Consider the following 27,035-nt stretch of genomic DNA (forward strand, 5'->3'; position numbering starts at 1 on the left):
TTATCCGTTTTTTCCCGATATAGGCTGGTGGTTAGAAAGCCATCTGTCTCTGTTCTGATTTCTAAATCCAGAAAAGGAATGGTCTTTGTATTGTGGCACATGGTAAACTTGATGTTTACATTACATTGATTTAACCATCCTTGGAATTCCAGCAGGAGTGAGTTTGGACCTCTCCATACTAAAAAACAATCATCAATGTACTGTACCATGCGATGATGTTAGTTTTGAAAGGGTTATCAGTGTGATAAATGGACTTTGTCTCTACAGAGTCCATATATAAGTTGGCAATATCTGGGGCAAACGTTGCACCCATGCTGGTCCCATGTCTTTAATTATAGAAAGTATCTCCACAAATGAAGTAGTTCTCCATAAGCGCCAATCGTGCGCATTCAAGGGTAAAGGGGGTTGGAACTGTCTTGTTGTTCATGGTTCGTTGGTTCAAGTATTGTTCCAGTATTTTTAAACATTCGAGCTGCGGAATGCTGGTATATAGAGCAACCACATCTAGTGTTGCTAAGATGTCTCCTTGTTCTCTGGTTATATTTTCTATGATCTTTATCATGCTCGTCGTGTCCTTAACATACGATTTCATACGCGATACAAAAGGTCTGAGAAACCAATCAACGTAAATTGACAAAGGTTCGAGGATCGAGTCTATTGCCGACACTATCGGTCTCCCCGGAGGTGTTGTACTGTTTTTGTGTACTTTTGGGAGTAGGTAGAATGCTGGAATAGTTGGATTGGTCTTAATTAGAAAACATTTTTCATCGTAATCTATCCACCCTTTGGCTTCTGCATGTTGCATTAGGCTCAATATCTCCTCTTTAAGGCGCGATGTCGGATCGCCTTGTAGGGGTTTGTAAAATTTCTGGTCTTGTAGATGTAATCTGATTTCCTCATTGTATGCGTTTTTATTCCATAAGACTATTCCTCCTCCTTTATCTGCAGGTTTTATTACGAGTAGTTCATTTGTTTGTAGGTCTTTCAATGCCTGTCTTTCCATCGGGCACAACTTGTCTTTGGAGAAATTATTAGTGCATAATAGTTTTTTGGTTCCTTCAATTATTTTGTTTTCAAAAGCAGCGATGGCTGGACTTATCATGTTGTTCGTGGGGAAAAAGGTCGACTGAGGTTTTAGGCCCATTGTGCTCTTTTCCTTTTCTTTGTTCCCTACTTTAGGATTTCGGAAGAAATATTTTAGCCTGATTGTTCGGAAGAATTTTTGCAATTCAATCTCTGTTTGGAAACTTTCTGCCTTTTTGACAGGTACAAAACTGAGACCACGACTTAGTACTTTAATCTCGCCTTCTGTGAGGACATGAGTAGAGAGATTGAAAATGGGTATTACCAATTCTGCACTGGTCCGTTCCAGTTCCGCGTCTGCATCCGTTGTGGGGCTTGGGTTCGATTGCGGCCTCCTTGTGCCCTCCCTTGAAAAAACTGTTGTGTCTGGTTTTTGCCTCCCCTTGGTGCGTTGGTGTTGGTGCTGTTGTCAGAGTCACTACTTGTAGTACTATTGGTGGTGTTCGAGAAAGTAACATATTGTTTCCTTTGGTATCCCTTTCTTCCTCTCGGTGGTCCTGTTTTGTTGATGTTGTCGTAGTATGTTTCGACAAGATATGGATAGGTCTTTGTTTCCTTGTACATTTTAATGTCCTTTTTTAGTTTCCAAATCTTCTTATCGATGGTTAATTTTTTGAATTTAGCCATTTCTTCCTCTATTTTTTCCAATTTTTGTTTTATTTCTGTAATAACCTGATCTGATTTGATTTTCTCTTCTAGAGTGTTGATTTCGGCTTGTTGTTCTTTCACTTCTTCCTGGGCGATGTCAATAATTAAAATGAGCCAGTCTCTTCAGCATTTATTTCCGACACCGCTAAATTTCCCTTTGAACTTTGCGTTGCCAATGAAAACTCGAGGGATATTTTTGACCTGGAGGCCTTCCGGGATTATTCCAGCTTTTAGTTAGGCTAACATCAGTTGTCCGTGTGATTCAGTTCTGATGAGCTTTTTCTTTTTTTGTGTTAGTATCTCGAAATCATTAACTTGGTGAGGACACATCTGGAATCAGGGTATTGTGTAGTCTGGACACATGGGGTTGTTAATGGGGGGCCGCAAAATGACCTTTCACCTAGGGTAGCAAAACTACTTGCACATGCTCTGGGTATTATTGGCTGCTTGGAGGAAAGGGGAATTACTGCCCTATTCCAAGGTTGGTGGGGCGGTAATTCCCCCTTCCCCCATTGCCCTTCCCCATTCCCATTTTTGCCCCATAGGGTATAATGGGAATGGGGAAGGTGCTAATTACGGCACCGCAAATTGCGGTACCGTAATTAGCTCCCTGGTCCCTTTGCCGGTTGGTTTTTAACGCCTGAAAAAAGCAGGCGTTAAAGTCTCCAACCCGCAAAGGGACCTCGTAGTAAGGCGTTAAGGGTTAACGGTCACCGGTACCATTAACGGTGACCGTTAACCCTTACCGCTGTCCGTGTAAGGGGGCCCAGTGTTAGGAGTATCATGATCAAACATGGAAATATAAATTTAGAAGATGCTCGGCTCTACAGCTGCAACCTCTGTCGAGCTGTCACTTAGCAGTGGAAACGTCGGGCCTTCAGAAAGAATCCAAGGAAATGGCCGCCAGGCCTTTTGCGACACTGAACCTGGTTGCAAGAGCATCTCTTAGGGCTCAGCTGTGGCCACTGTTCTGCTCCTTGTACCTTGTATGGCTGTTTTGGTTTGCTCCTGTAATATTTGAAGTTCTTAGTTTTGCACGTCTAACAAATTTACTTTAGCCACTTCGCTCACCAGGGTCAAAAGCCCTGTAATGTCACTCCTGTGATGGCACTGGTGGTCGATGGATGTGGGATGATGTCTGCCATGACGGATGGGTGAGATCCTGCCACTAAACACACCTCAAGAGGCAGTGCTACACACACAAAATATTTAGAAGACGCGACAGGAAGAACTAAGCAGTATCCAGTGATTACAGAGAAAACAATTACATAGAGGGAATTTATTACAAAACAAAAACAGCAGAAAAAACACTTCATTTTTGTGGTAATATAGATGTGGGGTGGGGTAAGGGGATACAATGGGTGGGGAGGGGGTCGGGTTGGGCTTAAACACATAGGGAAATGGGGGGATTGGGAGGGGGACCCCCAAATAGAAAAAGACAAATAGTTTTTTTCGCTGTTTTTGTTTCGTTAAAAATGGTCTCTCTGAAATTGTTTTCGCTATAATGAGCGCCAGGAGACCACTCAAGTGGTGCTAGTGCACGGTATAAATATCCTTTAACATTAACATTAACATAATCACATCGAATCAAACTAATCACACGTTTTGTCCCGTGAAGGTGGATCACCACAGCAGGGTCTGATGGCCGAGAATCTGGACTTTGCCCGGCTGAATCAACGTCGGATTCACTTTTACCTAAGATGGTTGCCATCGCTGCACTACAAAAACGACAGCATGCATTGTGCACCATGTTGCAATGACAAGTATGATCATTCTGAGGGTAAATAGTAGCACCAGCCGAGTCCACTGAGTAAATCAATGTGGTGGATCTCATCATGTTCCCCCCAAAAAGTCCTGTTCATGTCTGCGTCGTATGTGGTGCAAGGGGTGAGCCCACAAATATCCAGAGTTAGAGTTCGTCTCACCAAGTGTGTGGTGGTTTTATATCATAGAGTTTAAGTTATCACTGCCTGCAACAAAGATAGGTGTGGGTGGAGAAGCTGTCAGTTCCCCTCACAGAGCGGGCAAACACGGAGAGGATCTAATTTTCTTGCTCCACGTAATTTGATGGCAGGGACTTGGAATGTTTGCACTCTGGCATAGCCAGGACCCTGCTGCCAAATGTTCATCATTTGCAAAGCGGAGTGCAAAAGGGGAGGACAAAAGCTGGCGTACAATCATGTACGCCACCTTTTGTCCTCCCCTTTTGCATTCCACTGTGGAAATTGAATAAACGCTGCCTGCCATGTACTCATGGCAGGCAGTGTTTACAATGGATCCCTCTGGAGTGCGCCTGCATTTTGCTGGTGGAAAAAGCTGGCGGACTCCATAGGGATCCCCAGCATTTGCACCAGCATGAAAATGCATGCCGGCACAAATGCTGTTGTATTTGTGTGGCGGAGAAGGTGGGCCTCTCCTCTTCGACATACAAATTGATGAAAATGGGGCATTATGTAAACAAAATGCGTAAAAGCCTTGCTTAAGGCTTTTCACAACGCCAGCAACAACTAGTATGCATTAACTGTTCAAAGGGCAGATTGCCAGCATAATTACACAGCTGGAAAAATCATGCATGACTACGGCACCCTTGATGTGATATACAGGGATCTCTCTCAGCTATGTCAAATCCTGCATTTACCACTGTGCCACTTTAACTATCAGAGCACAAGACATGAAGTCATAGCAAAGTAATGCCAGACCCCTTTAGAAAATGATGGTGTGCAAGGCCCCGTGGTATATATTCACTGACTAGCAGAGGAGCATGTTCTCTCTTTTGACCAATGGCAGCAACCTGCTATGAAAGTAAAAGGCTGAGGAGGACATCTGGATTCCAATAAACACGCACCGACTGTCACCGCTTGATCATTGATAATGGTTTTATGAAAGGGAAACTATGTCAGGCCTTGCAAATTATTAAAAATCCTACTAGACCTGCAGGGCGAGTTCCTTAGTTTACATACTCGACCTTAGAGAAATACACTTGCCCCAAGGTGACTGGTGACAAGACATTTAGCAGTACTTTTGTAAAATGGTGCATGGCGTCATAAGCGCACTTCATATTTGGTGAAATGCTGTCAAGCATGCACAGTGAAACTTGCATTTTCCAGTTTCTGCAAACAGTGTGTTTCTAGTAAATACTAAATAAGTTTCTAACACCCAAATACGCCAGTAAGGTCGAGTATCCTGCAAATGGTGGTCACCCTACATAAAAAACAACTTGCCAATACCAGTGGGCTAGTAGATTTTGTGAGCCCTGTATGTGAAGCCCACAAGTCACATATAGCACTTCCTGGCTTTTAGCTCATGTCATTTGAATTGCTGTAATGCACATGCAGTGTTATTTACTTTTATAAATGTAAGACTACATGAACCAGAACGCAAATTAATGTGAGCTTCCACCCATCAAGAGACGACTTGAGATCTCTGTAAAATCTCCTATTAGTTTAAATTATTAAAAGGGCTAATTTGGGGAAAGGTTGCGCTTACATGGTGGGGTCCGCCGTGGTGGTACCTATGTGCAGAAGGTTACCCTCCATGCAATTTTCACATTTGCAATATGTTGTGTGAAAAAAAGATGTTCAAATGGGCAAAACAGCCTTAACATCCTCATTAAAACTCCTTTTTGCACACACAAAAAATGGTACCTGTCATGTTTGCATTGAAGACTGTATTTACTAAGGAATCCGCCTGCTTAAATCAGGTGCAAAAACAGGGGAAATCCCATAGGATACCATTGGCTTGATGGCAGCATGGAAATTTCCTGCTGTCGTAAAACCAGGAGGTTTTGAAGACAGAGTGCACAAGACAGGCAGTAAACATTACCATCCCGCGCACCCACTCCATCTGCAAACATTTGGAAAATATCCCTGAGCCTGAAAGCAGGCATAATCCGCGTACGCCTTGGGTTTACCCCTTCTTTAGGCAGGGGAGTGGCTAGGTCTGGAAAAGACCCGGGGCTAAGCTAATGTCCAGGCTGTCAGGACTCGGGGCTAGCTAGTCTTTTGGCTGTAGCTCCTGAGCTTCTATCCGGGGCTACAGCCAAAAGATCCGGGGCTATAGCCCCCTCAGCCCCCCCCTAGCAACGCCCCTGTCTTTAGGGGACTTGGAAAATTATTCCCAAAGACACAGCCTGGAAGAATATTTTAAATAGTCCCTGCTTTTAGTTACTATTTGAGCCGAGCGTGCAAATGCTGTTATGCCTGAAGAGACTGTATATGCAGCTAAGTGGAGTAAACGCAATGTTTACATGTCAAGCAAACAGTTCTCATGGAGGCGGCACATATTGCTTTCATTGGCTTATCAGTGTCATTTAGTTATTTTTTTCTTGATTTAGGAAAAAATCACTTCAATGGTGGGCTGCACCAGATTCTAATGGGCCGCCACATGAGTTATGGTTGTATTGCCCTCCATTGAATGGAATGGCTTATGGATTTTGATTGGCAGAGAATAAAACAGGCATGCTGGGAGCACAAGCCCTTTTCTCTGTCCAATGAAGAGCACTACGGAGAAGACAGTGGACATGGAAATGGCATGGGATCTCTAAGCAAAAGCCCTTCTTCGTTTCCATTGCGGCCGGATTGGATGCAGGAAGACATGCAAGCTGGGATAGAAGTGGCAGGTAAGTAAAAAAAAGATGTTTTTTTTATTTGTTGGGTGTTGAGTGTATGGCGAGGCAGGAAGCTATCGGAACGTATCAGATGAGCCAACAACTTGCTCGGAACACGTGCTTGTACCTTAGGTAAAGCTTGTGATCTAAGAACCTAATTGGAACCCACATCCCAATTACCGGGGTGCTAATACAAATAAACATTGAGCATTACCTCCAAGTCCACTCTTCCTCGCCCAGGCACTAAAGTCAGAGGTGGGCCACCACTCTCAGGAACCCCTCTTCTATTTTTACTTTCCCCTAGCCACACCCCCTCCACTTTCCACCTCCAGACAGAACAGTCTGCCTCCCCCCAGCCATAACAGTTTCTTTTTGTTCCTGCCTCTGGCAGGGACTCCTGTTCTCCTTTGCCCCCCTCCATGGCATAGCCTGCGGGGGGACAGTTCCTGATGCTGGTGCCACTGTTCTGTCAAGGCTGTGTTTACTCTGGAGGGTCCCTGCCAGACAGGGACCCTCCGTTGAGGTTGGGCAGGTGCCTTCGCCGGCATAACCAACTGTGTTGGTTGAGGGGGCCCGCCATGGTCAGGGGTGGGCACAGCTGTTTCCTGACCGCTGAGCGAAGCGGGTTTCTGGAGCTGCTGGCCTGGGGTGATCACACTCCGGGAGGAGGTAAGGAGGGGAGGCGGCATTAAACATTGGCTGCTCATTCCTGCTACATATTGTGAATTGGTAGGATGTCGCAGGGTTGTGTTCTTTTTACACCTGTTCTGCGGCAAAGTATGGGACTGTTGTTGCTAGGCAATGCTGGCTTCCCGCGTTCTTAGGGTTTTGCCGCCGTATTTAACTTGGCAATCCAGGAGTGCCCCTGTCTGCTGCTTCACAGTGTTGTGCTAATCATGTGGAAACACAATGCCAAGATGAGGCATGTGGAGCCTCGCTCTTCCTCACCATCCTCCTCCTCTTCCTCTCCCAAGAGAAGAAGAGGGAGCAGAGTGCCTGATGATTAGCACCTTTGGATTTTCAAGGTCTTACAGAAGAAGGGTATCCAGGGTCACCGCAGTAGGGGGGTGTCCCCTTCATCCTCTTCCTCCTCTGATGCATTATCTTCCAGCTTGGGCGACTCTCCCTCCACCAGGTCTGCAGAAGTTAAGGGCAAATACCTGGACAAAGAGAAGACAGCTGATGTTCTGCTGCAAGTGTCCCACTATATGGGGTTCCCAGACTCTGAGCCCCCACCATCTCTATCGGGGGGTACTAGACCCCCTCTACCCCAGTTTAAGCGCACGCTTAAGAGAGGCCTTCCCCTACTGGCTGAGATAAAGCCTGATCTATTTGCCTCTTCCATGACTGCCAAGGTTCCTTGTTTCTTTTCCAGATTCCCCTCCCAGGGGACATGAGGGGTGGATGCCCTGACCCCCCCATGGCCAGCGGGGCTTCTGAATGCCTTACCCCCTTACACTCATTCAGAAGGTGCTACTATGGATACGGCACTCTCAATCGGAGGTCATCTTGGTTGCTCCTCTTTGGCCCTACAGGCGTTGGTTCCCCCACCTGCTGGGCCTAGTAGTTTCCCCCATTCTTCCTCTCTTAGGGGGTCTGGATCCGGTGCTCTTCCCATCGGGGCGAGGGAGGTGGGGCCAAAGAACCTGGTCTGGGGGCTTGGAAACTGAGACTCCTTGCTTAGTGTATGGGGGTCTCTCTGCTGAGGTGGTGTCCTCCATTCAACAGGACCAGAGTCCTTCCACTCTGAAGGCCTAGGAGCATCACTGGGGGCACTTCATGTCCTGGTGCCTGGTCCTCTACCTTGACTTATCGGGCTCCTGTTCTGCAGTTTCTCCAGGAAGGGTTCAACATTGGTCTCTCTGTCTCCAGGCTGCATGCTCAGTGGGCTGCCATCCGCTACTTTGGGAGACTTGATGTTGGTGGTCACTCACTGGCTGGTGGGGAGGCTTCTCAAGAGTTTCTCATTGTCCAGGCCTACCTATGCTTCTGTATTGCTCCCCAAGGTGGCTTCAAAGTTTCACGTCTCGCAGGAGATTGTCCTTCCTTCCTTTTTTCCCGCACCCTCCTCACCGAAGGAGGTCCGCTGGCTACTCTGGATGTAAGGAGGGCTGTCCTGGTTTATGTGGAACGCAGTAAGGTCTTTCATTCCTCCTCTAGCCTATTTGCCACGTTTAGTGGCGCTGCCCCAGGTGGGAAAGCATCTGTCCCTACGATCAGTTAATGGCTGTGGGATACCATCGCATTGGCTTATTCTTCTGTGGGTTTCACCCTCCCATATGTGGTGCAGGGTAGGTCCAGGGGATGGCTTCCTCATGAGTGGAGGCGCGGGGAGTTTCTATCCAGGACATTTGTCGCGTTGCCACCTGGTCTGACCCCAACACATTTATTGTGACAGCTCGTGCTTTTTAAATAGTAATATTTTAGGGGATAAAATTTTATCAATTTTACTGATTGACTGAAATTGTGTGAAACTAACTGTCTGAATTTGTGTGAAATAAAGTTGGTGCTTAGCAGCTTACCTTGATAGCATTCAATAGTTTTAAAAGTGGTTACACCTTTTCCACGAACGAATAACGTATGGTGCTGTTGTCAGGATTAGTCAGGCGAGTACATAGGCAGCGAATATGGCAAGGGAAATGTGCACTAAATCACACAGTGAATAGCTTTGAATTAAACTACGTGCACACAGGAACAACAACTCATGTATGCTAGAACCCAGGAGTGCAAATAGAGTGTGACAACAAAACCAATATATGAAAAGGGATGTGGGGTAAGCACCTGACCGCGAGGAAAGTCGGCAAGCGCCTTACCCCCAATTGCTGTTACAGGTACTGACAGCGCTAAACCCACGTGGAGGGCAAGCAATGACAGGATCTGTGAACTAACACTCTTGATGGTATTAAATAAGGGAACTAAAGAACAGTACTCACGAGGACGAGATAAACCTCTTGAATGTCAGCTAGCCCACGAATCCTGTTGATGAATCTGGGACCCAGAAAGGCTATAACAGCAATGGGAGGAAAGCTAAATACCTAAGCTGGAATAGTGATTACAAATTGGTGAGGAAAACATAAGCATTCACACAGGAGCTAGCTTCAACAGCACACCACACCTAATAATCAAATGGGAAATAAATGCAGAAGTGCAATGGAAAACATGGAATGGATCCCAATGGAAAGTAAGGATCAGGAGCAGGGAAAAACGAAATAACCAATGCAAACTTCCCCCTACTCCTCCAAGGAAAAGACAGGAAGCTAATCTAAGAGGAAGGCTAAGGCATACGGGTTTACAGCAGCAAAGGACAAAGCCAAAGAAATATAGAACACAGACAAACTGGGCTGCATCTAAAAGGGGAAAGCACTGAGAAATGCTGCCTGCAAACAGAGGAAGACAAAAAGGGAATCAAGGGAGCAGAAATCAATTTAGCGCATGAATCCGAAATCCAGGGCGGAGGAACAAGAAAACAGGAACTAGGAACTAGGTACAAAAGCTAAGATCAAGGAAAAAAGGGACTAGTCACAACAGGAAACACTGCAACGATAACCAGCGCTGGACTGAAGTAAGACTGAGGCTTTTAAAGCTGCTTAACAAGCACACGCCTCAGGTGTGCTGATTGCTGCACCTGCAGCCACAGGTGTTGCCTATCCTCCACCCAACCTTGTCCTGCAAGGGTGGAGGTGAGGCGGTGGGCCAGGCATTCTGGGAAGCATAGTCATTTGGTTAAAGAAGCATGCTGGCTGCCAAAAACCTGGAATGGATCCGGAAGGGAAGTAGCGTGGAAAATAGGGATTTAGCGCTCCCAATTCATCACAGCACTGTAGCATAAGGTTCGGAGGAAAAGTCCAGTAGGGAATAAACCCCAAATCATGCCCCCAAGTGGTGGGAACGGGAGCGAAGGGAGCGAGTCGTGACAGTATACCCCCTCCCACGGCAGTCTTCTGGTGCCCGCCACCCGCAAGAGACATCTTCTTTCCATGATGGGAGTGCTTTTTCTTTGGAGGTGGCACTGATGGAAATGGTGGCCTGTGGGCAAAGGCAGATGGACTTCCATGATAGGAGCGCTTTGTCTTTGGAGGTGGCACTGATGGAAACGGTGGCTTCTGGTGAGGAAGAGACTCATGGTTCGAAGAACGGCATGAAGGACTTGCAGGACCTGAAGCAGAGTTGGAAGGTCCAGGAAGCTCAGTCACTGGGAGTGGACACTTATAAGTCTTTGAGGAGGGAGGCAGGCTGGTGCAACATGCCTTAGACAATGGTAGAAGCCCTGTTAGCCTTTCTGCCGAGAGTGGACATGCGGGAGGTGAGGAAATTGCTGGCTTCAGGAAAGGTTTATGTTCAGCCATTAGAGAAGGTGGCGGCTGAGGTAGAGGTTCAGATTTTCTTCTGTCATCCATCTGGGAAAAGGCTTGTGGTTGAAAGTGACTAAGGTTTGACTGCACATGTTCTACGCCTTGGAGACCTGGAAGTCCAATGGGTTGTACAAGGCTGGTACTCCTGGTGACAGTCGTGTAGCCACTTTGTTGCACGTTGGATACAACAGCAGGGACGTTTGGCATACTGATAGGAGTGATAGACGCAGTACTTGGTATTTCAGGCACACTCGCAGAAGGAGCAATAACAGACACATTTTGAACTGCAGCAGTCATTCCCTTCCTTTGGCTACTAGCACCCAACTGGTGCTTCTTGGCGGAATTCTGTTGCACAAGTCCTGTAGGTAATACGCCGGTCTGCACCACCCCCTGTGCACACCCAGGTGAGTGGTTCTGACTCATCACTTGGTCCAGCTTGATGACTCTGAAGCGGGAGCTGGCAAAAGTCTCAAACTCTGATGCTGCATATTTAGGTGGCTCTGATGCTAAAGTGAAGCAGTTGGGAGAATCGTCTTGTGGAAAAGGCAGGCATTCTGGTGCTCCTCCTGAAGCAAAAGAAAGGCAGGCCAGAGGAAACCTTGAGGCTGAAGGCATGCAAGCTGGAGCAATCTCGGTTGCTGGATACAAACATGTCCAGGTCTTTGGGACTGGCTCTTGAATAAATGGCAGACATGGCAGCGGTTCATTGGGTGAAGACACGTGTGCCAAAGATGAATGCAGGGCTGTGGGTTGGATCATAGAAGAGTCAATGGTTGTAGGAGGACAGACAGAAGTCTCAGAAGTTGACAGACACATTGGTGGCTCAGGAATGGAGTGCACCTTTAGGGCAGTAGACTCCTTGGCACCAGTAACCAAAGACTGAGCTGTACCCTTGCAGTCCCTTTCTTTAGTGGGTGACACAGAGTCTTTTTCTTTGTAGAAGTCAAATTCAACCAGTGGAATTACCATAGTAAAGTCTCTGTTAATCAGGATTTCGTCAATTGTCCATTCCTCTGTCTTAGCTTCTGAAAGAGGCAGATTAACAATCAACAGTTCAGGAATCGCCTGCCGGTTTTTTGGTTCTGTATACTGTGGAATGAGTCCATCAGAAGATGAAATCTGTACTGTTTCTGACTGTTCGGATTGATCAGAATTGGCAGAAGGAAGAGTGAACCCAGAGGTAACATCGTTTTCCACATCAGCTTGAACATCTACTTCAGTCTCAGCAGCTGTATCAAGAGCAGGGCCTAAGCCTACTGTAGTGACTGAATCTGTGTATGCCACCATTGTGGATTGTGTTTGGAAATTAGAAGCTTGCATGTGTGCTAGCTCAGAATTATGACAGACTGCTACACAGGAAATTTTAGGTAAAGGAGTGGCTTGTAAATCTTCAGCTAACTGCAATCCCTGACAAACAGCAGAACAATTGTTAGAAACTGTGCCTAGATTAAGCGCTGTGCTAGAAGAAAGACTTTCACTCACAATAGATCTAACATATTGACAAATATCATGGTTTACCAAAGTCTCTGCACTCAGGGGCTGAACAGTGTTCACTTCATCAACAGATAAAGTCTGAGGTGTATTCAGTAAAGAGTGCAAGGTCTTATTCTCCTCTTGTAAAGAAATGAATTCTTATCTTAACTCCTCAAGCTTAGCTCTTAGCATGCCCTGCATTAAATGTACATCCCTATCAGTAGGCACAGTGGAAGGCATGGTGGCATCAGGGCTGGATCCTGCACTAGCAATCTGGATGTGCACCGATTGTACATTGTCATCTACTGCTTGCAGGTTCTGTGATTTATACTTTCTCTTACCAACTTGGTCTGTGTTTCCCTTAAGCAAACTATTGACATTAGACCTCTTGGCATTAGGGACTACAGTATGTACCTGTGCAAAGGAGTATGCTTTAGACTGAGGATAGAAAACAGAAGTTATGCAAGGAACCCCTCCATTCTTTATGTTTGTACCATGAAACTGTTCAATCTGAGGTGAAGCACAACTGGAATCATGGGGTTCAACAACAGAGGTACTCCTGTATAATAAGTCTAACAGTGTGTTGTTTTCTGCGGCTAAGGCTTGCACTGACATAGAATCTGGATCTAAATAAAAGACAGAACTAGGATCAGGCAATGTAGGATGTGCCATCCTGTGGGAAAAATACTTTGCACGTAAATGCCCATTTGTGACAAGGAGTTCCTTTAAGTCAGGACTAGTGATTTGATTGTCACAGGTAAATGTAGGGGAAGCTTTCTGTACAAACTTGTTAGAGGCCTTACTTCCTTTCTTTCTTAAACTTGCCATATTCAATGGGAATTTTGGGCTGGTCATTCTGTCAGGATTAGTCAGGCGAGTACATAGGCAGCGAATATGGCAAGGGAAATGTGCACTAAATCACACAGTGAATAGCTTCGAATTAAACTACGTGCACACAGGAACAACGACTCATGTATGCTAGAACCCAGGAGTGCAAATAGAGTGTGACAACAAAACCAATATATGAAAAGGGATGTGGGGTAAGCACCTGACCGCGAGGAAAGTCGGCAAGCGCTTTACCCCCAATTGCTGTTACAGGTACTGACAGCGCTAAACCCACGTGGAGGGCAAGCAATGACAGGATCTGTGAACTAACACTATTGATGGTATTAAATAAGGGAACTAAAGAACAGTACTCACGAGGACGAGATAAACCTCTTGAATGTCAGCTAGCCCACGAATCCTGTTGATGAAACTGGGACCCAGAAAGGCTATAACAGCAATGGGAGGAAAGCTAAATACCTAAGTTGGAATAGTGATTACAAATTAGTGAGGAACACATAAGCATTCACACAGGAGCTAGCTACAACAGCACACCACACCTAATAATCAAATGGGAAATAAATGCAGAAGTGCAATGGAAAACATGGAATGGATCCCAATGGAAAGTAAGGATCAGGAGCAGGGAAAAACGAAATAACCAATGCAAACTTCCCCCTACCCCTCCAAGGAAAAGACAGGAAGCTAATCTAAGAGGAAGGCTAAGGCATACGGGTTTACAGCAGCAAAGGACAAAGCCAAAGAAATATAGAACACAGACAAACTGGGCTGCATCTAAAAGGGGAAAGCACTGAGAAATGGTGCCTGCAAACAGAGGAAGACAAAAAGGGAATCAAGGGAGCAGAAATCAATTTAGCGCATGAATCCGAAATCCAGGGCGGAGGAACAAGAAAACAGGAACTAGGAACTAGGTACAAAAGCTAAGATCAAGGAAAAAAGGGACTAGTCACAACAGGAAACATTGCAACGATGACCAGCGCTGGACTGAAGTAAGACTGAGGCTTTTAAAGCTGCTTAACGAGCACACGCCTCAGGTGTGCTGATTGCTGCACCTGCAGCCACAGGTGTTGCCTATCCTCCACCCAACCTTGTCCTGCAAGGGTGGAGGTGAAGCAGTGGGCCAGGCATTCTGGGAAGCATAGTCATTTGATTAAAGAAGCATGCTGGCTGCCAAAAACCTGGAATGGATCTGGAAGGGAAGTAGCGTGGAAAATAGGGATTTAGCGCTCCCAATTCATCACAGCACTGTAGCATAAGGTTCGGAGGAAAAGTCCAGTAGGGAATAAACCCCAAATCATGCCCCCAAGTGGTGGGAACGGGAGCGAAGGGAGCGAGTCGTGACAGCTGTAGTCTGAACTACAAGCCCCAAGACTCCATGTGTCGCGCACCCGTTCGACTGAAGCAAGGCGCAACACAGACTACAACTGGCCCACAAAGCCTGTTTTAGCCTGTTTCTGCCTGGGTCGCCAGTCGGCAGGAGATGCTGCCGGTTGTACTCCTGTCTAGTAGGACCGTTTTTGTGGAAAGATCTTCACTACAGCAGTAAGATTTGTGAGAATAATGAACCGCTTTAGTTATAACATCACTTACCTGAAGGAACTAGATAATTCTCGTGGGAGTATCTCTCTTAGAATTCTAAACAAAATTAGGGATTTGAACATCATCAAACATACAACAGGATCTCCCACAGTGACTGAGGGAAATACTGCGAGTTGCAAAGCAGCATTTGTGAATGCAAAGTCAGCAGGGGTTCATGCCACTGAAACTGCAGAGCTCATTAAACATTATGACCTGGATTTACTGCTGATTACTGAAACTTGGTTTAAGGAGGCCTCTCGGAGCTCATTTCATGAGCTGGTTCCAGATGACTATCTGATTAAATATATTAATAGGGTGGCTAAAAAAGGTTGATGCATTGCAATTATCCATAAGGCCGCACTACATATCTCACACCTACATGCTCTAAAGTGGGGTGAAGATGCGCAGGTTGGGCAATTTACCTTCCACATCTCCCGTAAAGCTGCTATTCATATAATTCTGTCCTACAGACCACCGGGTTCCTGTAAAAAAAATTGAGATCCTTGATGTCTTCCTCAGTAGTGAGGGAGCAAATACAAGGATATGCTCTTGATGGGCGATTGGAATATCTGGCTAGCGAATCAGATAAAACCAGATTCTAAAAAGCTATGGGATCTTTTGAACACTCATTGGGCCTCATTACGCGGTAGGTGGTAAGGGATTACCGGCACCGGTAAGGGCACCGGTGCTGGTAATCCCTTACCATCCTATTCCGAGGTCCCTTAGCGGGTCCCTTCCTCAACGCCTGGTTTTACCAGGGGATATGGAAGGGACCCGTTAGGGGACTTCAGAGCTAATAACGGGCTCGCTAATAGCGGGCCCGTTATTGACTCCATCCCCATTCCCATTGAGCCCTATGGGGGCTCGAATGGGAATGGGGAACGGTTCCCGGAATGGGGACTTACCTGATCCTCCAAGGTTGGAATGACCCGGTAAGTCCCTATTCCAGGAACACGGAATGCGGTAAGGGGGTAGCCATGGCGCTAATAGCGCCATGGCTACCTCCTACCGCGTAATGAGGCCCATAGTCTTTATCCCCTGGGGGTTCAACCTTCGCACATAATGGGACATTGTTTGGACATCATTATAGCTTGAGGTAACTATGCCCTTCTGAAGGATATTATGGCTGTCCATTGGTCTGATCGTTTCGTGAAGTTTTTCTCATTGAGCCTACCCAAGGGGGGGTAGAGTTCATTTTAAAGACATAACGCTTATATATTCTCGGAAAGCTAACGATCTGGATACAATGATTGGCAATGAAATCAACAAGGCTCTTGCCTATATTGATTCTTTGCTTCCGTGTGAAGAATTCTTTGCAGCTGGAGCTTTGACCTGGGGCGCTATTTGCGCCAAGACCGCTCCTTTAAAACCCAAAAATAAGAGAGTCTCTCATCCCTGGTTCTCATAGAACCTACTTCCTTTGTGCAAGTTAGTCAGTAGGACCAATCAGAATTGGCAACAGAAGGCAACCTTGGAGAATAAAAGTACGGCTAAGAGTGCATTCATGGTTTATAAACTGGCTATTTTCAAGACAAAAAAAATGTTCTGGGTAAAAAACTCCAAGCTGCCAGTAATCTACCAAGGGTATTGTTCTCAATCATTTCTAAATGTTGTAACCCCAGCTGTAAAGCAACGTCGTCTGATTCTTCTGTGGTGCAGGCCAATCTTTTCAACTCCTTTTTTGTTGAGAAGATTGAATGTATAAAGGCCGATATTGAGCTGGCGGTCACCACAAGTCCACCAGCGCCTTTAGACACTCAATCTGTGGTAATCTGACTGATTCATAGAGCCAGACACCATTGCCTATCTTTGATTTTCATTCAGTAATAGGAAATGACATATATCAACTCCTGATGACCCTTAAGCCTACCATTGACTCTTTATCTTCTCTGCCGTCCTATGCAGCAAAGCGACTTGCGCTGGATTTGCCTCCTTTTGTGACTACATTTGTTAATAAGTCACTGACATATGGGACTGTTCTGGAGAGCTTAATGCATTCTATTGTCTCTGCTTCATTGAAAAAGCCAACAGTGGACTCAGAGATTCTCCAAAACTATCGTCCTATTGCAGGGCTATCTTGGCCGGCCAAAATCTTTGAAAAGGTGGTAACTGGCCAGCTGCAGGAATTTGTTGAACATGAATTACTATTGGACAAGTTCCAATCAGAGTTCAGACCAAAACATGCAACAGACTGCTCTTCTAGCAGTACAGGATGATTTGTTAAGGGCCGCGGACCATTGCAAAGCCATCATAGTGAATCACCACATCCTTCTGAAGCAATTGCAGGGAGTAGGACGAGTTTCTGATCTTGCATTAGGCTAGTTTAGGTCTTTTTTGACAGACCATCAACAACAGGTGAGATAAGTTGAGTTCCTGTCAGATTCCATTAGGTCGAATTGTGGAGTTCTACAGGGATCATCCCTCTCACCTCTGTTATTGAATTTGTATATTCAGCCTCTTTTGGAAATTCTGAGACGCCACAGGTTGAATTTCCACTCTTAGGCAGACAATACCCAGATCTTTATCAGAATTGCCAATTTTGGGGAAGAATTTAGCAGACTGGGCCAGTGCCAGTATTACGTAAGCAGATGGATGTCAAAAAACCATTTACAAGTCAATGCAGCTAAGACCAAACTTATTTTGTTTGGACCTAGACATTTTTTTGAGACTTCTATGCCACTAACTCCCTTACATTCCTAAAGAAGATCATGCATCTGTGGTTGGCGCACTGACCAGTGCTCATTTGGATAACTGCAATAGTCAACTGCTGGGTATTCCATCTAAACAAATCCAAAGACTTCAAAAAGCACATAATGCTGCTGTCAGGATGATATTTAAGTTGGGCAGAACTGCTCATGTGTCATCATTTCACAGTGATTTACAATGGCTTTCAATAGAAGATTGCATAAGGTTCAAGGTAGCCTGCATCATCTTTAAATGTGTAAATGGTATTGCTCCTCTATATTCGAGAGATCTGATTCACCCATACCAACCTCTGAGACAGCTGCGCTCTAGTGATTGTCACCTCTTATGTGTTCCCCACTCAGCGTATAAATCACGGGGTGACAGAAGATTCTCTGTTTTTGGTGCAAAATTGTGGAACTCCTTGCCATTATAAATGAGGACCCTTGGATCACTCCTTCAGTTCCGTCGAGCGTTGAAGACCTTTTTGTTTAGATAGAGTATCTCTATATTTACTGGTGCCTTTATATGGACCTAGCTGTGTTCTTTACCAATCCTGTTTTCATCTGTTCCACTATACAGTTTAGTCCGTTTTGTGCGCGTTATAAATTCCAAAATACAAATCAAATGTATTTGTCACTACCATTTGAACCTCCACCGTACGGATGCTAGAGCTTTCAGGACTGGGGTCTTGAGTGTGGCACTTCTTTGAATTGCTTTTTGTTCCTACTATCTTGGACTGTGTGCTTCAATAAATTGGTGTTGGTCGGGTTGCATATCCCAGCCTGGTCTGTGGTATTTTAATCTCAGCCCATTCTCTCTGGAGTTGGCATGCCTGACTTTAGTGCTGGGACTAGGAAGAGTGGATGCGGAGGTAATGCTCAGATCACTGACTGGTAATCTGCATTACTCCTAGTCCTACTCTTCCTCATCTCAGTACACGTTTCCCGCCTCACCCTTCCCCGTTGTTGAATGGGCCTTCCGGGCAGTACAATTTACTGTTATGGCTTGGGGAGGTGGCCTGTTATGCCCGGAGGTGGAAGGTGGGGTCGGGAGTGTGGCTAGAAGACAGTAAAAATAGAAGAGGGTTTCCTGTGGGAGGTGAGCTACCTCTGACTTTAGGGCAGGGACAATGAAGAGTAAGACTAAGAGTAATGAGATTAACAGTAAGCAATCCGAGCAGTACATTGTAGGGTGTGTGGCCTTTTGTCTTTGTGATGCAATATACAGCAGACAACAGATGTGTCTATGAACATAGAAAGAATCAAAACAAATAATTTCCGTCCAGCATGAGACTCACACTTTCATGGGACACAGCCAGCAAGGTAGGCACAAGGCATGGGCACTGGTTGCCAGAGCAGTGATGAGAGGAGGCCTGCAATAGTCAGGTTGCAGGACATCATTCTGACAGATAATTCAACAGGGCTTCCCACTGAAGCAGTTTCAACGCTCTCTTGATTTTGGCAGAAATGGGAAGCTCCTTATTAGTGCTGGTTAATTGAAGTAACCATTGTAACCTACAAGACCCAAGTAAGTATCAACCATTACATAATAAGAACTGACTCGGCATTTTCTTCTGAAAGCCCACAGAAGGATCCACTTCAGAAGGAGCCACAAATCTGTGCCTTACTTCAAGGAAAATAAACTGAGTCAAACACAAAAAAACTAGACTACTTAAGGAGCCCTCAAGCGCCTTTTCCTTTGCAGATGGGGAGCAGGTGCAAGTTGATCTAGGTCATCTGGCCTAAGCCCTGCCCACCCGGTGCCTTCCTGGTTGCCGCTCTTTTGCCTGCTTAAGGAGCCCTCCACCTCTTTTCCTTTGCAGATGGAGAGCAGGTGCAATTGGATCTAGGTCACCTGGCCTAAGCACCACCCACCTTCTTAGCCCTGTCTCTTCCTTCCTGCTCTTAACTCTTAGATCAAGGGCGTCTCTCGCCCAGGCGTCCGGAGCATAGGGCAGGTGAAGAAAAGGGAAATTCCTGTTTGGACCAGTTTGGACCAGGACGACCCAGAGCCCGAACCCCTGCTCAGACAGCAGGTGAGCATGCACCAACATGTGTTTACTCCCTCTGTCCCCACAGGCCATCCCCACCCCCTTTGGTCCCCACGTGATGTTCTGTATGCCCCCCCCTTTCGCGCTCACAGATGTTGCCTGTTTTGCTTGATTCTTCTACCCTGCTCCCCTAACCCCACCTCCAGCCTACTTATGCTGGAGTCTGTCCTGATGCATTCTGGTTTCACCATCACCGTCGTGTGGCCAATGCTGGATTTGACTTTTATGGACTTCATTGATTCACTGTGCGTCACCCTTTCTCAACTCTCATGCTGAACTTCCCATCTTGTACTCATGGTGGCCCTGAATCATGCTGTTCCTATCTTCATCTTGTATCCTGGCTTGCAACATTATGTGTTACCACTGACTTCTGCAATTGTATTTGCTCTCACCTCTTGATTCTCCACTCTTTTTGAATAATTACTCTCTGTTCTCTCCTCCTCTCCCTTTTCCCCTCTCCTCCTCTCCTCCCCTTACTTTCTTCTATGCACTTACTCTATCAGAATTGTCCTTGGACATAGCATGATAGCAACCTCTTCTGTGCCCCCCCTTGCTTCTTCCCCACGCCCTCCAGCACTATCTGAAATGTCGTCAGGCCTAGTGCGATAGTCTCTTGTTTTGTTCCTCCCCTCCCTTTCTGCACCCCTCTACCTCACCTTTTGTTTTTTTCAGTTTCTACCAGAAATGTCGTCAGGCTAGTACAGCAGTCACCTGTCTGTCTCCATTTCCTTCCCACTCTCCCGAGTACGATAGTTAATTTCACATCCTTACTGTTCATGGCCTGTAACAATGTCATTGTATTTTCCTACTTGCCTTGAAGAACTTTGAAGCACATTGTGTATAGGCGCTATATGTATAAACTATCATATCATACATCATTGTCAGTTCACTGTGAAGAATCAAGAGGCAAAAATATAAAAATAATATTGCACTTGCCTTGGATTTGAAGGGAATTAGGATCTATGGCAAAAGTCCCGGTGCTGTTGGCCAGCAAAGTCTGAAGCAGTGTACTCTGCACCTTTCCCTTCAAGGCGCTATCATTTCCGGTGGAGAGGCTGGAAAACAATACCAGAAACTGCGGCACCACGCTGCCAGGACTACACGAGAGAGAGGGTAATTAGCAGAAATTATTGACAGCATTCAACAGATGGATCATGATGCAGCTTTCCAGTAACATTCCTCCCCTTATCTATATCTATACTGGAGAATCCATACCAAAACACGCAGTAGCAAAGTCAACAGGGCTGGCTTTGCAAATTGAGAGACAATCACAACCTGCTTTAAGCAATGCATACCTTACCCACCACTCCTCCAGCAGCTTTTTAAAATGTTATTAAAACAATTACACTGGGGCGCATACATGTTTTTTCATGAAAGCTTTCAAAGGTGGGACGTATTGTTGAAGGATCAGTCCAGTAGGCCTTTTGGCCTCAGAACCTTTCTAATAAGTATTTAGAAATAGCGATTTTGAGGTATACTTATTAACGTTATTGCTCTATTTATAAATGTAACATTTTCTGAGGAAAATGTGTGAGGTTTCATAGGAACACATTGAAAATGTTAGATAATAGAGGATGGAGAAGATTACTTGATGCCTATGGACAACAGAAATACATCCTATTAACATCACCACCAGCCAAATATTTACCAGTGGTAAGTAGCCATTCTCAAACCCACAAATTGTCAGGCATATGGTCACCTCCAACCTACCAAGAGGGTTAAGGGCCAACGGATACAGATTGGATAGTAGGATGGTCGGGATGGACTTTTTCTATCCATATGGTCTATGGGAGACGGTTGGAATTAGGGGCGAGGGGACAGGAGCCAGGGGAGCTCCTATCTTGCACACACCTTCATGTGAGCACTCGTGGATTCAAAATGGTATGAGCACGATGCAGAGGCATAGAAGGGGTGATCTCATTCGGGGTCTATCGTCCCATAACAGATTTGATCGTCTCTCGTCTATAGACGAGTTGGACTGACAGATGGCAGCCATGCCACAGGTAGTAGAGGGGGAGGTAGTTAGTGGTGCTCGGATTAGTCTGGAGATTGGGGAAGGGGGGATTGGACAAGAGGCTGACATCCCAGAGGTGAGGTTGGTATCTTGGAACATAGCGGGAGTCAGGGGGGAAGTTGGAAAGGGTAGATTCTCTGGAATTTTTTAGGACTCGTGAAATAATCCTCCTACAGGAAACCTGGGCCCATGATATCCCCTTATTGGATGTCTATGTTTCTTATGGCATGCCCACCAAGACGAATCAAAGGGGCAGATGCTAGGGGGCCATGGTCATTGTGGTTAAGGCATCCTTAAAGTGTAGAGTTAAGGTGATATGATATGTGATTTATAACGCGCTTAATACCCAGAGGTTTCTAAGCCTGGACCCAGGGATCGAACCTGTGGTGCTCTGTGTCGTCTTGCTTCCAAGGCGAGCACGTTGCCCCTGAGCTATCTTCCCAAGACAATAGCATGAGTGTCTTGCAGCAGATGTCAACGGTACACGGGGCAAGCCTATGATGACCAGCAGGAGCGAGCGAAGCTCCCGCGTCCGTTGTACTGGCCTTGACTCCAGGAAAACCAAAAGCCAAGTGGTTAATCCCAGCCGGTCAGTCAAGGGGAGAATCAATAAGTACCGGGCTGTGTTGAGTGAAAAGCGCAAAGTGGCAAGTTTGAACCAAGTGTTTTGAACTATGTAATTAACTGTAAAAAGTGTAAAGGGGAGACCAGCTGCAGAGGGAAAACCGGCAACACATGGCTGCTAATTAAAAAGACTGGTCGATCTCCATCTGAATAGAACTTCAAATACCAGAAGGCCGCCAAAGGAATGAAAGTGGTCGTACGTGAAGGTCAAGCAAAATCCCTGTACAATCGAAAGACTTTGATCTGCCAACTAAGTGAAAGAAAGCGACGTTAATCCCACAGTGAAAGGAAACAAGGGAAGCGAATACCAGGAGCGTTTGGAACTGTTTGAAAAGACCTTATGATTTATAGAATACAATATGTGAAGGGTCAACCCAGAAGAGAGAGACCCAGGGGTGAAGCCATCTCCCTATCTGAACTGTGGATTACAGTTGAGAAGGGTCAGCCCAAAAGAGGGGGACCCAGAAAGGTGAATCAGTGTCACCATAGTGAACTTTCATTTTGATGAAAGGAACTTTTGTTTTTGTTATTTGAACACTTTAGGCTCGAAAGCAAGAGACTTTCAGAGGAAATGAAACTTGGCCATCGTCGGTCCTGAGAATGGCGTTGGACCTGTCGTCTTGTGCTGGAGAAGCCCAAGACAGTACTGTGCTCCAAGCTCCCATCCTACCCCTTGCTAAAACTTGGGGAAGGGAGACCCAAGCCATTGTATCCTGACTCATTTTCTTTTAGAATACTTCTTTCTTTTCTTGAGAACTATCCCACACACCCTTTTGTAGTAGTTGTAAGGTTTGGCCCTTTTTTTAATTTATTTTTTATTTACTTGTTTATAATCACATTAGCAATTTTTACAAGAATCTTGAACGTTCCTTAGGAGCTAAGAGATTTCGGCAGAAGAGGAGACAGAAGCAAACAGAAGATGAAGTAGAAGAAGAAGAAGAAGAAACAGGAGAAGAAGAAGACGAAGAAGAAGAAGAGGAAGAAGATAGAAGAAAAGAGCAATGATAATGTAGCAAAGACCGTCAAAAATAGTTAGGATGATCAAAAGCCAAGGGTGAACAAAAACAACAACAAAACATTTAAAGTTCAGAGATCAAAGCAGGACGGAGGAAAGTTCCGCAGAACCCCCTCTCATACGGTTAGAGTCAAATCCTGTCCGGTTCGTTCAGCCTGGTCTCGGGTTGGCAGCGTAATAAGTGCATCTGTTTGGACATGAATTTTTTGAAAAGCGCCTTCCAAAATTTTTGCCGCAGCTATTGTCCAGTTCGTATTTTCCCCTGACATCAGTCTATTCCACCATTTGGATTCTTCTTCTCCCTGATGACCCACAAAGTCGGTGAATAGGCTGTTCATGTAAGTAGCCTGTATATCTCTTAGCTCCGAACAGTGCATTAGGAGATGTCTTACTGTTTCAGGTTGGTTGGACTCGCCACAGAGTCTGCATTATTTGAGGGCCATTTTTAATCTGATAGCCTGAATTTCGCGTGTTGGCAGAAGGTTTAAGCGTGCTCTCATAAAGGTTATCCTTAGTTGTTTGTCTGGAAATTTTATGCAGTATGGCAGTGGTGTCTTCAGTCTGTTAAAGGTTGGCGGGAGGTGTTTTGTAAGTTTGTTAGACTGTGCTTTCTCAAGCGTATTAATCCAATCTTGGGATTCTATTTTGGATTTTACTCTTACTGGATTTGCTAGCAGATCTTCTTCTGTACATGCAATCTCCGCGAGCTTCTCCCTTAGTTTGTCTACCCAAACATTTAGAGGAGTCAGATGGCGGTTTGATATTTCTCTCGCAATGATCTTGTAGATTGGCGGAGAATCAGGTGATGAGGTGTTTCTGAGGAGTTGCATGGCACCGAGTGTTACTGTCACTTCCAGAGAAAGCAAACCTAGCTCTCTCCTAATGAGGTCCACTGAAACCGAGTTTGGAAGGCCCAGCAGAGATGTCCAAAGGTAACCTTCTAATTTCCGCCAGATAGTATTTGGCATATTCAGGGTTGCACCCATCCCATTGGTGATAGTAGGCCCTTTTATCTTGACACAACCCCACTAGGACTGCCTTATTGTTCATTATTGTTCATTTGATGTTGACGCTTGCTTCCATCTTAGATTTAGGTTTAGATTAGGCATTTTTCCAACCTGCATACAGCATTTAATTGTTCAATAAACACCATTGAACTGATTACTTGTGTCTGTCTTACTTGTTGCCATCATGAGTTCTTCACTGGACATAGTAAGTTTTGAGGTGGTGGCAGATGGTAATAGCGACCATCATCCCTTGGTTTTGAAATTAAGAGGGATGTTTGGGGGGGGCAGCATGACAGAGCAACCTATCAGTGGAAACAGAAACAGTCTCCAAAAGAAGAGTAAACTGGGGGAGAATCTGGGACTCAGGCCTGGATTTGAATATAATGGCTTGGTTGACTCTGAAAATCCACGGTATCCTTGAGAACGTGGCCAAACCGGTGCAGGTTGTTGAGCACTTCAAGGGTATCCTAGGGTTCATTACTGGGGGATTTCTGGAAGAGTACAATTGCAGAGGGAACATCAAATGAATGGGATGGTTTGCCCAAGCCTGCAAGACCGCTAAACAAGCTCTATTTAATGGTCAAAAATCTCTGCCTACCTCTAGAGCCAAGATCATCCAAGCACAAACCCACTATCACTTGGCGATAGAGAACAGAAAAATGGAGTTTGAGGAAGAGACGTTGGAAGACTTTCTTGAGACTAATAGGACCATTGATGCCAAAAGATTTTGGGAATTTGTAAAGGGGGGGCCGGCTTACAATTCGAAAGAGGGGCATATTGGGACCCTTGTAGCAGTGGAAGCCTGGCGGTCGCAATTTGCTTCTCTATTTGGAGCCAGTGGTCTACCAGAGGAGAGGGGGAACCGTAGTTCAATCCTATGTTTCAAACTAGAAGAGGTTTTACTAGCAATTTTACTAGCAATTAGGGCACAAGCTCGTAACCTAGTGCCCGGACCAGATGCGATTCCCGCCAATCTATTTTTTGACCAAATTGACATATGGGCACCGGTTTTGACCCTAACCAATAATGCCTGCCTAATCTCTGGCCAATATCCACCATCCTAGAAATCCACCATCATTTTCCCAATCTTTAAAAAAGTAGATGCCACTATCCTGATGTCTTACCGTCCCATATTACTACTAGACACCTCATTTAAAATCTTTGGAAGGGTCTTGTTGGGCCACAGAGTCCTGCCTTGCGGAAGGATCAGACATTCAATTTGATTTTCGACCGGGACTGGCAACCATGGAACAGGGCACTAATCTGCACCCCCTCATCTCTAATTTTGTGTTTTGCAAGCGAGAGGTGGTTTATCTTGCCTTCATGGACCTAATCACGGTCTTTGATAAAGTCGATAGACCCAAGTTGTGGGCTGTGCTGGGTCCTTGGGGCGCCCTGAACAAATATTGGTTGTGCTCTGAGAGATACATACGGAAAAAAAGGCCAGCGTTCGCATTTTTTTTTTAAGTATTTTATTGGCATTTATATGAATACAACACAACCATCAAACTGTAACACAACAAACAAACTAAAACAAATTAACTAACTAACTACCACAGTCTTCATAGGCGAATATATTGTTCATAATTGTGGCGGCGGGGGAGGGGCTGGTGTGCGGCACACCCAAGTTCACGGGGGCTTGATCATCAGGTTGACCATTCCTGGGGTAAGTCACAAGCAAGTCTCTAGTGAGGGTGAAAGCTCAGGGGGGTTTGTGGTCTGAGGCAAACTGGATGTCACGCACCAGGGCCTTCCATGAGTCTAAGGTGTCGTTGGAGTCATCATCGTTTGAGCGGGTTCCATCCTGCCAGGCCCTAGTTTCAGCCTCCGTCCACTTTTCCAGGTCCCTAAGCCAACGTCCGTGCCTTGGGCCCCTTGGGGATTTCCATGCCATTGCAATGGATCGTTTTGCAAGGATGCAGGCAAGGTCCATCAGTTTGACCAGGTGTTTGTATTTGCTAGGCCTGGGGTGAGCTCCCAATAAGCATTCCTTCGGGTTCCACTCATATCTTGTAAGTCCCGCTGAGGTGCAGGTACGTTCCACCATGGACCAGAAATTTGCTGTTTTGGTACAAGTCCAAAACATATGGACCATGTCCGCTTTGTCATTTCCGCACCAGGGGCAGTTCGGGGGTGCATGTTTATTGAAAGTTGCAACTCTGAGTGGGGTCATGTATGTCCGGTACAGTACATTCAATTGAACCTGTTTAAATCTAATGTTCCTCGACACCTCCTTTGGGTATAGTAATATTCGCTCCCATTCACTGTCGGTTAGCGCGATCCCTAGTTCGGATTCCCATTTCTGTCTCAGGGACGCGCTTTTCGGGTTGGATCTATCATTTAGTTTGGTGTACAAGCGGGAGACCGGTTTCCAACCATCTGCTAGATCGTACATCTCCTGAAGGAGGGGGTCCGGTTGGGGTTCTTCTGGCCAGTCAGGCCACTGTGCCTTTGCTGTCCGTTTGAGGCGGTGGTACCACAGGAACTGGGTGTTCGAGATGCCTTCGTTGGCCTGTAGCGATTCGAGCTCTCTGAACTTGCCGTCTTCAAACAGATCTCCCCATGTATAAATTCCAGCTCTCTCCCACCTCCTTGCTGTCGCCAAGTCCGCCTGAGTTTTGCACACATCCACCAGGATGGGAGTATTGGGATTATAGGGGTGTTGCAGCTGTCGAAGAAAGCCAATTCTGGCCCATACCTGCCTGCCCAGGTTGACAATCATGGGGACTCCAGAAGTTTGCTTCGTCGGGTTCCAAAGCATTTCTTTAGAAAACAGTTTGGGGGACGGATGTCGCAGGAGCCCTGCTTCCGCTGAGAGGTCGTCGGAGAGCCATTTGGTTGTGTGGCTGAGCTGCGCGGCTAGGTAATACATTTGCAAATCGGGTAGTTGTATCCCACCTTCTTTGTATGGAAGTGTGAGTGTGGGTAGGGAGATCTTGTGTCTAGACGACCCCCATATAAAGTCCTTGATCAAAGAATCCAATTTTTTGAAGAAAGGAGGTCTGATGTAGAAGCATACATTCGTGAAGTGGTATGAGAGACGGGGGAGAACTATCATCT

The 27,035-nt window shown here is 45.8% G+C and overlaps 1 protein-coding gene across 3 annotated transcripts in view; it reads right to left on the reverse strand.

Annotated features, from left to right (window-relative positions):
* The window catches only part of LOC138515785 (transmembrane protease serine 11D-like), a 739,714-nt gene that overhangs the window by 237,299 nt on the left and 475,380 nt on the right, over positions 1-27,035 (reverse strand). For all 3 annotated transcript variants that reach the window (XM_069630499.1, XM_069630501.1, XM_069630500.1), the window contains exon 6: positions 20,252-20,412. In XM_069630499.1, the coding sequence (XP_069486600.1) occupies positions 20,252-20,412 (161 nt within the window). The remainder of the gene's footprint in view (positions 1-20,251; positions 20,413-27,035) is intronic.

Source organism: Ambystoma mexicanum, chromosome 6q (assembly GCF_040938575.1).
Source record: "Ambystoma mexicanum isolate Mex_15411 chromosome 6q, UKY_AmexF1_1, whole genome shotgun sequence".
NCBI lineage: Eukaryota > Metazoa > Chordata > Amphibia > Caudata > Ambystomatidae > Ambystoma > Ambystoma mexicanum.